Consider the following 13,616-nt stretch of genomic DNA (forward strand, 5'->3'; position numbering starts at 1 on the left):
GCCGCCGCATATAAGTCTACATAATAAAAAGTACAAATATTGGAAGATGGTCAATTTCTCTCCGCAAGTAAAAACAGTCTTACACCTTTACGACTTTTCCCTAAAAAGCGTCTGCGATCTTCGTTTGGTAACCGGGCGCGCCGGTCTGCCTATGAGCCATGACTCAATTGTCGATATCTAGTGTTAGAAGTATCGAGGCAAAAGATCGATATTGAGTACTTTAAAAAATATCTAATCCAAATATCGATGCCAAAAAAATATCGGGGCGAAGATATCGATAGTACTCAATATTGAATTTTGAGTACTTTTCATCAAAATCAAACATAAGTGCAAGAAAGATCTAAATATCATTAAATATCATATCACAGTATAGAATCAATTCTGTTGCTTGTATTTGATGTGTTAAATCAGAATCATTTTCAATATTGTAAAATGTTAACAGTAATTTTTCAATACTAATTTCAAATTCTATACTTCTTCAAAAAAAGACAAGTTATAATAGTTGAGTGTTTTTGATTAAAGCAATATAATAGTCTGATACTATATTCAAAATGCAATAGTTTATAAGTATTTTTAAGTACAATAATATTTTTAATATTTTTAAGTAAAATAATATTTTATAATGTTGAATATTTTTATATTAAGTAATTTTAGCGAGCATGCAACTTTAACGTTACATATTTACATAAAAGTGCAATATGAACCTCTTTGGAAAGCAATAAACATTCAGTTTAATGACGGGCAAGATAATATTTCACACTTGTAGAGAAACATCCCTTCGGAGCGATGGGATTTAAAGTTTAAATGGTTCCGAGAAACTCAAACCTATATGTTTGCATGTTCATATTCAAAAGTTTCAATACATGAGTATTTTACGAAAAAAAGAATCGAAATATAATCATTTCTTTTTTGTTTTTTTATTTATTATTTAATAGACCATCAGAAGACAAAGTTTCTATAAGCCTATGTATAAATTATATAATTATTTCAGATAATAATACTCATCTAATAATAATAATAATAATTAATACTCATCTAATATAATAATAATTATATTTCGATTCTTTTTTACGTAAAATACTAATATATTGAAATTGATGAATATTATTATTTGAAATAATTATATTTCGATTCTTTTTTATATGTAAAACATATTTGTACTTTAAAAAGCCGTTTCATTTCACATAATAGTAATAAATAAACAAATTTATTTATTAGAGTAGTCATATTCATTTTGGATTTTCGAACAATAAATTCTGAGCCTAATGACCCTTCGGGATCGTTTTTTGACACTTTTTTGAACAGTTATGACCACCTAGAGAGACTATTGCATTGCATTTGGCATATTGGGTAAAAGTCGGTGAGTGGTGTTCATAGATTACGCTGTCGATTCTTTTTGAGTACGATCGACGAGAAAAATCGATATTGGTAAATAGATCGAGCTAAAGAATCGATAGCAAAAGTACTCACTATCGACCGCAAAGTATCGATATTGACTCAGTACTCGATATTTCGTTCTAACACTATCGATATCACGTTTGCATCGCGTGGGCCGTTTGCGCGATCATTGCGGTTGTGCCGTCTCGGCGGGCTCTGGGGGCAGGAGAAGGCTGCATCTGCATCCGCGATAAGCCTCGGGCCTCCTCGGGCCTCCTCTGGCCTCCTCTGGCCTACTCCGGCCCGTCACCGTCACCGTCACTCTATTGTACTGCAAATGTAAACTAGCTGTAAGTGGAATTCTGTCTTAAGGCAATTAGGGCATCGTGCCTTAAGGCAAATTGCTGGAACTTCCCGTACCAAAAATTATTATTATTTTTTTAAAACGATTAACATTTTTGAAAAAAAATTACTTTGAAAAAATAAGATTTTTGAGAAACTATAAATTGGACAAAAAATTAGTTTTATTTTGAAAAAAAAAATTTTTTTTTAAAAAATTTTTTTTTTAAAAAATTTGTTTTTTTTGAAAAAATTTTTTTTTCTTATTTTGACATATTGTGGAAGATCTGAACTTTTTTTTCAAAGCAATCGTACTGCTTTAACTACATAGGGACAAAATATAAAGCGCGTAAGCGCCGCGTCGCTGTCTTACGCATAAGCATTGGTACGGAACCGATAGGAATGTTAACAAAATGTATACTTATTGTTAAAATCTCTATAAAATGTCTGATAATTTGATGTGCATATGTCTAATGATCATTTTTGACCGCCAAATGGCTCATTTTTTTACTTTTTCCTCTATATCTCCGAAACCGCTGGACCTACCTTCATGAAAGTTGTATCGATTCTTCATCTTGTCAATACAAATAAAATGTTTTTTGAATTATTAAAATCGGACGCTCCGTTCTCTTAAAAACTGAGTTACCGTTTTCGGAACTTTTTGCCCCGTATCTTCGGAACGGCTTGACCTGCCTTTGCCAAAAACTAATCAGCACGTCTCCTTATCAATACGGATCGAATGTTTTTTGAATTATTCAAATCGGTTGATCCGTGTTCCCGAAATCGTCGACGAAAATTTGTATCCGCACATACATACACACACATACATACATACATACATACACACACACATACACACACACACACACACACACACACATACATCCATTTTTTCTAAGGTATGCCAAAATGTTCAGAAACCTCTGAAACGTAAAGATATATAAAAATTTTCATTTTCGATTTTTTTGCGATTACTATAACTTGCCCTACGGGAAGTTAACAATGCGCACAGACCGGACACGTGGCGCGATCGTGCTAGGCGCGTGCCACTACGACGGACGCAGTGACTCACCTTAGAGGACCTTCTTAAACGTTCGACTGACAGTCGTTGAACTTTTCTCAAGCTGGATAAATTAAAACACACATTAGATTTTTTTAAATCTTGTAATTACATTGGATTTTTTTAACATTTTTTATTTACATTTCAAAACGGTGATTGTCATAGGTGTTTTTCTATTCAAAAAAAATATCGATAATTTTGAAACCGAACCGAATTTCAACAAATATTTGGAAAGAGCTAAAATTTATAACTATGTCCATTAACTTCCCGTAGGGTAAGTTATTGTAATGGGCCGAATATCGGAATTGAAAATTTTTACATTTCTCGACGTTTTGAAGGTTTCTGAACATTTTGGCATACCTCAGAAAAAATGGATGTGTGTGTGTGTGTGTATGTATGTATGGATACAAATTTCCAGTCACGTTTTCGGGCGCACGGATCAACCGATTTGAATGGTTCAAAAAACATTCGATTCCTATCGATATGGAAAAGAGCTGATTAGTTTTTGGCAAAGGCAGGTCCCGCCGTTTTGAGGATACACAGCAAAGAGTGCAGAAAATAGAAATCGACTTTTTGAGAGAACGGAGTATCCGATTTGAATGATCTAAAAAACATTCAATTAGTAATGATTGGGAGAAGTGTTTATTAGTTTTGGCAAAGGAAGTCACAGCCATTTCGATTTGAATGATTCAAAAAAGCTTTCTGCTTGTATTGACGATTTCTTTAAACTTTTTTGTTTTAAATAATTACAGATTGCCTTGTTTGTAGTTTTAATTAGAAAAATGTAGATAGCATTTCAGTTTCAAAAATCAATATCGTGTAGAACATTTAATAGAATACTATATGAAAAATATTGAAAGTAAAAAAAGCTTATGAAAATTAATATAATTAAACGAGGTCAATCAATAAAGTACAAATAATATAGATTAAATGTAGATAAAACAGATGTAAATAATTTTTTGCATCGCATAGCAATATTTTTAGAGGGATAAAATAATGCAGTTCATATGTATGAAAAGTCATAGAGATTGCTAAATAATTGCAATCTTTATAAATTGTTTGCAAAGCAAAGCTTAATTATACCTCGGTGATGGTTATGTGCTTTCCAAGTGTATTTCCATTAGATTTTCTTCTAATTTTTTAAGTTTTAAATTATCATGAAAAAATTGAATTCTTATACATTTTGATAGCAGTCATTTTTATTGGCTACTATTATATTATTAAAAATATTTCATATAGTATAATATTGAAATTATTGGTAAAATGTAAACAAAATGAAAATATTATTTGATTTAAGAAAACTTACCATTATTGATTTAAATCGAGCTATAATGTGATACTACTGTATAATTATATATCCATTTTACATAATTATAATTTTTTATATAAAAGTATAAAAATGTTGAATATTTATTATCACCTTAATTTGTTGTCAACGACAAATGCACACAAATAATATTCATATCATTTTTTTTAGATTACATTTCTCACACATATGTTAATAGTTACTTTTTGAGCATGAACAAAAATTTAGTCTTGTTTAAATAAACCTTTATTTGAATTCTACGATGCATTTAAATATTTACACGAGCAATATTTGCTTTAAAGTCGAGCAAGTAATTAGATATTTAAATATTTGCTGCGATTAATAATAAGTTTTGAATTTATTAACTAAATATAAAAGATGGCATTACGCAAATATATTTTATTGATACTAAATAATAAATTATCAATATAAATATATTTTTGCACTAATAATGGGCAGGTCTGTGAGCTGAATTAAACTCCAATTCTGGAATAGTGTGAGAGATTTCCTATTGTCATTTCACACCGCAGTGCCCGAAATGGGCTATTTTCAATTGAACATATTTTTGATCTAAGTGAAAATTGACATCACTACTGCATGATATCCGGTTATCCAGAGTTGGGTTAAAATTCACGATTCTGTCCACACAAGGCTGTGCACTTAACCGTTACGCCATGGAACACCATTTTTGCTCTGTTTATGCATATCTAGAATTTGCAAATAGTTTAGTTACTATTTTTGAAGTAGATAAGAGACAACATATATATTTTAATTGTTTAACTCATTTAAATATTAACCAGAATTAATCATTTTTTACATATACTTACTACATGGATTTCTAATTAGTTCAGGCTGGTTAATTTTGTATATATTATTTAACTTTAAGAACTTTAATTATTTTAAGTTTGAATAATTGTTTTTAAAATATTGTTATTATGTTATAATTGGGAGGCTCCTGTGGGTAGTGATTGGGAGAGGGATGGGATTTTAATCAGATGTTCTAGGTTCGATGCCTGACTCGTACAGCCTGATGTCAAGTAGTAGTGACATCGGTTTACACTTGGAAATATATATAGAATTTACATGGTATTGCTGCATCAATAAAAAATACGTCAGTATTACAAAAATTGTAATAATAATCTCATCACCTAGAAATGGACAAAGGACAACTGTTTGGGTTGCCATCTATAAAGTTCAAGAAGTCAGCACTATAGTTCATAGGACCCGTTAAGTTCCGATTGCTGTTGAGAATGTATATAAAATTTTTAGATTGCATTATATCTATATCTATTATTATTTTCGGTATCGATTTGACTGAAATATCAGACGCTACTGTTTCCATTACAAATAAGCCCACCACGACTGATTCGTATCTTTGTCTGATATTGTCGTCTATTGTTGACTTTAGGTATTTGAGATATAGAAATCGTGCATTTAGTTGATTTCTCAGCACTCATTCAATACAATCTGCTCTCACAGGAATTAAATTAAACGATCGTGTGATTAACGAGCTAATTATTAATTAATCAATTAATTAATTAATTGTGCTATTATTGATATTGGCAGTGCCTTGACTTTCAACGAAGACGATGCTTTCGGCTGCGGGATTGATCTGCGTGGAAACAGCCAAGTATTATTGTATTTTTTATTTTTTATTTTTATTTTTAAAACACTTGATTGTTTACGATGACTTACAATATCGTGTTTCATAATATTTAAACTGATATCGTTGTTTACAAACAAGTTTAGTATACGTTGCTAAAAAAGGCGCCAGCTAATGGATTTGATGCAATTGTAAAAAATGAGTCATTAAAAATTTTAAAGGCATACTGTAAGGTAATATTATTTCACACGGTCAATTCTAATTACAATTAGTTTTATTTTTAATTTGCATTTTATTATATATACATACATATTTTATTTACACTTTGATTTAATTTATCAAAATCGAAATGGCTTTCTACCAGGTAACCTTTCAAAACTTATTTATTATTAAAATCTAAAACTGATTGGACATTCCGTAGGGTAAGTAGAACTGATTGGACTTTCCGTAGGGTAAGTTATAAGAATCGCAAAAAATCGAAAATGAAAATTTTTGTATATCTTTACGTTTTAGAGGTTTCTGAACATTTTGGCATACCTTAGAAAAAATTGATGAGTGTGTGCGTGTACGTATGGATACAATTTTTTGTTCACGTTTTCGCTTGCACGGATCAACTGATTTGAATGGTTCAAACAATATTCGATACCCATTGATAGGGTGATGTGCTGACTAATTTTTGGCAAAGGCAGCTCGAGCCGTTTCGAAGATACGGAGCTAAATGTGCAAAAATAGAGATAGTGTCTTTGAGAGAATGGAGCTTCTGATTTAAATGATTCAAAAAACTTTCTGCTTATGTTGACGAAACGATTGCTGTTGGATATTTTTTAATTTTTTTTTTAATTTTCAAAAAACTTTTTTTTCTAAATTTTATTCTTCGAATATTTCATTATTTTCATTATTACATTTTGCCGTTTGCAAAGCCTAAGTTCTTACTACTGCACTACGAATGCACATTTTATTAATATGCATGCAAATTTTACTAAATTGCGTTTTGTATCAATTTGTATTATCTTGAAATTTTAAAAATATTTCACATTGAAAGCAAAAAATACTTTTGGCTAAAGTTTTAGTGATTGGGGTATTTTTTTGAGGGATTTAAAAAATCTATCTAGGTATTTTATATGATTTTGGGTTACACATATTTGGTTTCTCATTAGAAATCAGAACTTCAAAATAAGCTGAACTTCTCTACTACGTGGCTTCTTGGAAGGCAACCTGATGGCTGTCCTGATTAAATTTAATATATTTATTTATTAGTATTTTTGTCTAGCAGGGTTAATATAGATTAAATTCAGTTCAGAAATACTGGGAAGAATTTTTTTGTCTATATTTATTATAGATCTACGAAGTTTATACAACTTGCTTTAAGGCAAAATGCCACTCACACTTAGTTCTAATTCTTACTTCCGCTTTAATAGATTTTTAAATCCTGTTACAAATAGAAAATTCTGAATCGTTCTATTTAGAAATCTTGTGAAAACAAATACGAGTTTATTACAAAGAATCAAAGGTTATATAAATATTAACATGTGAGCACGTTTTTCGTACATTATTGTTGATTGTTTAAAATAATTTTATTGATAAAATACTTGGCGAAAAGTTCAGAACAGGTTATCAAAATATTTCAATAAGTTTCATTCAACTGGGTTTCTTGACCGATTACGATAATCTTTGTTGAGAAAAAGCAAAGCGGATATATTTTTTATCATTCGCCTTGAAACATATTCATCTGTTCCATTTTCTATTTCGAACTAGTAGTGTATGGTAAACTAGAATACAGATGTATCAACACTTAAAAATATCACGATGAAATTTTCAACTGCTTATTTCGAAAGTAATGTTTATATTCCTATAGTATTTTAGGATGTTCGTTTAGATTTTTAATAAAAAATCAACAATTTAAAAACATATTTTGATCTTTATTTCCGACTAGAAACGGCTGTCGCCTCTGCTTGATATCAAGTTGCACGTAGGCATTTAAACCCGAAGCCTTGTGGTTGCAAGGCCGAGTTTCCACTAAATAACTTCCTTATGAGAAGTTATAAATAGAAATAAGACCACAGTCCATAGTCGAATGCATCTTGTTTTCGTTATCGAATATTATTGTCGCGAATGTGGACATATGAATAGAATACATTGTTTATCCATAAGGATAAGGTTAGTTACTCGGGTTAGTTGTTCTAAAATAAGAAAATCATGTTTGTAAACAAGCTTGACTGTTGAATATTAAAGCTCATTAATTTTCGTAAACATATTACAATCTGCCTAAGAAGGCATTTAGAAATTTCAGTGGTCATAGAGTCATCTGTTATTGAACGACAAACATTTTATATTTGAGATCCAGGACAAGATTAAAAAATACAGATTTAATTAATTAAATCTTAATTAATTATAACCCAACTATGTCTAAAGTGAATGTTGTTTTAAGTCATTTAGCATTTTCATTTGCAGCTAGTAGATCCTTGTCTAGTTGATTTGGCTGGTATTGTAGTCTTTTCTTACACTTGGTTGCAAATCTTCTGATTTACTCTGATATTATAAACATATTAATGGTTTGGTAAATTAGCCAATTTAAAAAATTATTTTCGAACTTTTTATGTCAATTTATGCCATCTAGTTATATTTGCTGTTGGTAGATCCTTAGCTAGTTGATTTGGCTGATATTGTAATCTTTCCTTGTACTTGGTTGCAAATGTTTTGAAACTATTTACCTCTTAATATCTTGGCGAATTAGCAAATTTAGAATTTATCTGGACACCTGTAATATTTTCTTGAGAATTTTGTTTTGAGATTTTTGCAAAATATGTATGTTGCTTTTGTTACCCCAAAGATATATACCATATGTCCAAATTGAATTCAGGTCTACTTTATTGATGAGGATTCTTTGACAATAATGAATGTCGATAATCATAATCGCTTTTTTATCGTTATTTTACAAATTACAAATAACTAGACTTTATTCTCGTAACTCAATGCTGAAACTAGAAGATCCAAAACCATTTAATTTACCAATATAAATTTAATCATCAATATGATAAACTATCTATTCTGCTCTCAATATCATACTTTGTAGTCTTCATATTCAATTAAAAAAACACATTTATTATTTGCAATAACATGTTTCAAAATAATCAGCAGTACGATACGGATGGAGATTCCTAAAAAGGAACTCTAACCTATAGGAATAATTAAATCGATAATAGCGATTGAAGAAGTGTAAACATAACTGTCAATTTTGTGTGATTTATGTACTTTGATTAGTCATTTTGTTTATCATTAAATCGTTTAAATATTTCTTCTATAACATCACCTTGCAAATGCAATTTTTTGCCAAAAATACTAAAGGCTGCATTATTATGTAAAATTTAAAACCAATTTGCTTCATACAAAGTACTTTGTTTAGATATTTTCTACTACTTTGTTGCTAAGTCATTATATTCATTAATTAAATCAAATAAATTCAAATAATCGCTGTTTCTGGTTTCTGGTTTCTAGTTTATTCTTGGTATCTTATCTTTATCAAATCATAACTTTTTTTCTTCTTTATTTAATATTTAATAAAGCCACGTGTTTTGCGTAATAATTAGTAAACAAAAATTATTTTCAAGAAACTAATAGATTTTTAAAATCATGCCACGTGCGGTATCAAGCTTAGATAAAGTTGTTGATGTTTATAATAAATTCTTAATCAGCAGTTAATAATAAATTAATATATTCTCGATTTATTTCTGCCTTATCATGCTACATTTTTGAAATGGAAATAAAAATGTTTTATCACACTGATTGTGAGAATAATTTGCTTCCTGGAACTCCAATAAATTTTAGGAGAGATTTTCATAATTGCTTTGAGCGAGTGTGACTTAAACAAAATAGCTCATAGAATATTATTAATTATGGTTAGTGTTTATTCATAAATAAAATTAGGTTGGCAACTAAGTAAGTGCGGTTTTCAACTTAGAGCTGCCTGTTGTCAAGCAGTAGTGACAACGGTTTTCACTTGGAAATATAGATAGCAATATGTCTCCAAGTGAAAATAGCCCTTACCCGGCATTGCTGCACCAGTAAAAAGTCATCCATATTAGATTATTTCTAATAATAAAATCATCAAATATGGATGGATTAACCATTGGGTTACCATTTGAAAATACGAAGTAAGGAAAAGTTTCAGGCCATCAGCTGATAAGACGTAAGGTTCTGATTGCTGTTAAAATACGAAAAAAAATTCCATAAAAAATGTTTTTGATTTTCTAACAAAAATCTGCATTTACTCAGTTGCCAATTTAACAAAAAAATCTAATTATGTATTTCTTTCCCAGTCGTTCCTCAAGCGACATGCAGCTATGCAAGCAGGTGTCGATCGAGATGCCGGCCTTCTCCAGCCAGGAGTGCGTCTCCTGCACATCCGTGCCGGTGCCGGAGGTTCCGCCTCACGGTGCACGCATCCTGGTGGCCTACGCGGGCGCCTGCTACCGTTTGCCTGATTCTGCACCATGCAACGCGGACGACGAATGCACCGAAAGAGCGCCTAGGAGTCCGGCGAACTACGGACTTAGGGACGGTGCTCTTTTTGCCGGTAAATGTAATTGATAATAAATTAGTTATAGATAGATAATAGAATTTATAATTTTTAAAATTGGTCTATTTTGAGAGGCACTTCTTTGAAAAAAGGGTACTAAAGTGCGTTGGCAAGTTTTATGAGAAGTTGGAGCTTTTTATCAGGATTGTAAAATGGCAGAATACTTTACAGTTTTACAATAAAAAATTCAAGAAAAAAAAAACTAAAAATGACACGATTTTTGCTTATTGACACGTTGAACTTATTATAGTTCAACCAAAAGTCTTTTTTTTTCAAATTTTTTATTTGGCCTCGCTTACTCTGAGCATTTAGCCACCTACAACATTTTTATGTATTTACATTCTAATTTTTTTATATCATTTTCAATCTATTTATGTATTCTATATTATTCTTAATTTTTCTTCTCCTTATTTCCTTCAATTTTTGCTCTTCTTGAAATTCCTAATTCTTTTTAACTTTCAGACTTTCAGCTTCATTCCACTTTTTTTTCTTTTAAGTTCCAATATTTCTCTTCTTTCTCCTAATTCAATTCAACTATTCGAATTCTGTTATTCCTATTTTTCTTAATTTTTATTCAAATTCTATTTAACAAGTACAATTTTTATTTGATTTCTACACATATTTTTTCATAAATTCTAAGTCATTGACAGGATTTGATCCGAAGATCCCTGTCGTGTGAATCGAACACGCTACCAAAGAGCTATAAGTCTTAATACTTGAGATATTTGTCAAAATGACACATTAATTTTGACTATGAAACATCATCCTAGAAATGTTATTCTGGTTACGGTTCCAAAGCTTAAATGAACGATAAAAATTAACCACAATAACTGAAAAATGGTCGTAATTTCACCAAAGATCTAATTGTAAATGGCACTTAAAAGCTTATAAGTTAAGGACAGTTAAAGTCAATACTATCACTCCTTTCGTCTGGGACACGCTGTATATATATTGTATAATTATGAATTTGTTGTTAATAGAGTCTATTGCATATTATTGTAGACTTATTATTTCAAATAAGTTTCTTTTCTCTCCAAGAAAATTCACATAAATATTGTTTCTCTATTAAGTAATATTAGTTTCTGAATGCCGCGGGTCAGTAGAGGTCAATTTCATTATTTTGTAAACATCTCGTGAAACTTGCCGGCTTCTCAAAATGATTCAGTGCGCAATTTGAACCAAATAATTTCAAATTATTATTATGAAAATGGGTTTTGCCAATTAACACTTCTTAAGAATCTTAATAAACTGGAACATTGATTTATAGTATTACGCAGAACTTAATAACATACACATTTTTTAACTATCTTATGATAAATATTGATTAATTGGAGAATTGATTTATCACATCATGTATGATTCATCACTTTGCAAGGGATTATATATTTATATATAGATTTCGACTCGTTACAGTAAAAAATTGATACTAGTACAAAACTAAAATTAATTTAAGCCCTAAAACAAAATTATTGTGTACAATTCACTGTAAATGGAAAAATATACATATTTATAATATTATGACAGATTGTTTGTATAATAATAACATAATGTTTCGGATATGAAATTGATTAATGTCTTGAGATTCTTCTAACAATAATGAAAACGTGATTCAAAGTTTCGTGAAATTTTGAAATCTATAATTTGAAAACAAAGAATAAACTCAGTATCACGTTTATCACGTTTTATAATGCTATCTCACCGGTACACATATTCTATTTAATATTTATTATTTTTTATCATTACTTTTCTAGGTTACGAAGTATCCGGAATAATTGAAGCCTTAGGTAGCAAAGTGGACAAAAACAGTGACTTTTCATGTGGTGATAGAGTAATAATTTTTCCTTACAATGGAATTCCTCATGGTTATGCTGAATACGTGGCTGTTCCTGAACTCAACTACCTCATACGGGTACCTCAAAGTCTTCCACTTTCAGTAGCTGCTATGTTACCTACAGGTAATAAAAAATATTTGATTAAAAACGTGTATTCAAGAAACAATGATATCAAAATAATAAACATCAGTTTTGTAGATTAGAGTTGAATCAATCTAAAAATTTTAAATTTCACTTCTAAAGAAGTAAAAATTTTAGTAACAAATTAGAATTTTCTATAATTGACTCAGAGTGTTTTAAGTGTTGAAGCTATGGCTCCATGTAGATGTCGCCTATAGGCGTAGCGCAGTGTTAAAAATACCTGTACGTCCAAACATGGCAATCATGGCATCTCATTTAGATTTTCTGTTCAAATTTGCTGATATCTCACATTATCCTTTATTTCCAGGTGCCCTATTAGCTAGAAATGCGGTGTTCACAGCCCACGACTGCGTCCAGCAGCTGCGCGCCTCGAAGGCTCCTGGTGACCGCTGCCGCATCCTGATCGTGGGCACCGGCGGCCTTGCTCTCTGGGCCCTCAGAATCGCCTCTCATCACTTCAAACATGTACCATATCGCGACCAGGTCGTCATTTCAGTTGCCAGCCTACGGGATGATGAATTATATCTGGCTCAGAGTCACGGGTAAATGATAGTAATGTAATCATATTTAGTGCGCGCGTGCATCTACTAATATTTTATGCTGCCATACATTTTATTAATTTGAAGGATTATACTTGTTGCTAATTAAGTCGCATTTTGATTTTAAATCTTAATGTCTTGATTGCTTCAAATAACGAAGTCTCAAACTATTTTTATAAAATTTTGTTTTATCAAAATCTGTAAATCAATAAAAAATATTATTTTAATTTATAAGACATCTTATATTAAAATATAAATTAAAAATGCAATATCTTGTCATTCCTGTTTCTTGTTATACATTTGGAATACTATTCATAACCACATAGATTCCTTAATAGAAATCAAGTCTAAACTTTACAATATCTTACATTGCAAATTCTTTACCTTAGTAGCAATTTCTTGGAAGATTATTCAATTCGAATAATGAAATTATTTCTGATTTTAGGGCAAATGTCGTACAATGGAAAGAAAATCTGTACGAGAGTCAGATCATTGAAAGAACATTAGATGCTTGTGGAGGAAAAGTTGATATTGTAATCGATTTTTGTCCCAATCTTCGTAGTCTACAGCGGCATTTCAATTATCTTGCACCGGTATGTATCTAAAATATGTATAGTTTTCTAGTTTTCTTGACATTTTTTAAAGTAATACTTTAAATTAATGTGTGCTTCTTCAGATTCCAAAAACCTAAAATCTAAAAAAATACAATTGAGCTGAAAGGGTTTGATCTTTAAAAATATAATTGTATATTCTGTATATATTAGGGTGGTCCTTAATATGGATATTTCGATTTTTTTTGCTTCCAGGGGCTCAAAAGGGAGTGCGGACTATCTTAAAGTTAAT

At 30.5% G+C, this 13,616-nt stretch overlaps 1 protein-coding gene across 2 annotated transcripts in view; it reads left to right on the top strand.

The window, feature by feature from the left end:
* The first annotated feature begins 5,642 nt into the window (after positions 1–5,642).
* LOC113377985 overlaps positions 5,643–13,616 on the top strand; it is a 58,070-nt gene continuing 50,096 nt past the window's right edge. For both annotated transcript variants that reach the window (XM_026618465.1, XM_026618464.1), the window contains exons 1-5: positions 5,643–5,712; positions 10,002–10,258; positions 12,013–12,216; positions 12,542–12,776; positions 13,219–13,366. In XM_026618465.1, coding sequence (XP_026474250.1) covers positions 5,672–5,712; positions 10,002–10,258; positions 12,013–12,216; positions 12,542–12,776; positions 13,219–13,366 — 885 coding nt within the window. In that variant the 5' untranslated portion in view covers positions 5,643–5,671. The remainder of the gene's footprint in view (positions 5,713–10,001; positions 10,259–12,012; positions 12,217–12,541; positions 12,777–13,218; positions 13,367–13,616) is intronic.

The sequence above is a fragment of the Ctenocephalides felis genome, unplaced genomic scaffold, assembly GCF_003426905.1.
Source record: "Ctenocephalides felis isolate EL2017-DRISC unplaced genomic scaffold, ASM342690v1 CF-g0.4_SCAFFOLD_01886, whole genome shotgun sequence".
In the NCBI taxonomy this organism is placed as follows: domain Eukaryota; kingdom Metazoa; phylum Arthropoda; class Insecta; order Siphonaptera; family Pulicidae; genus Ctenocephalides; species Ctenocephalides felis.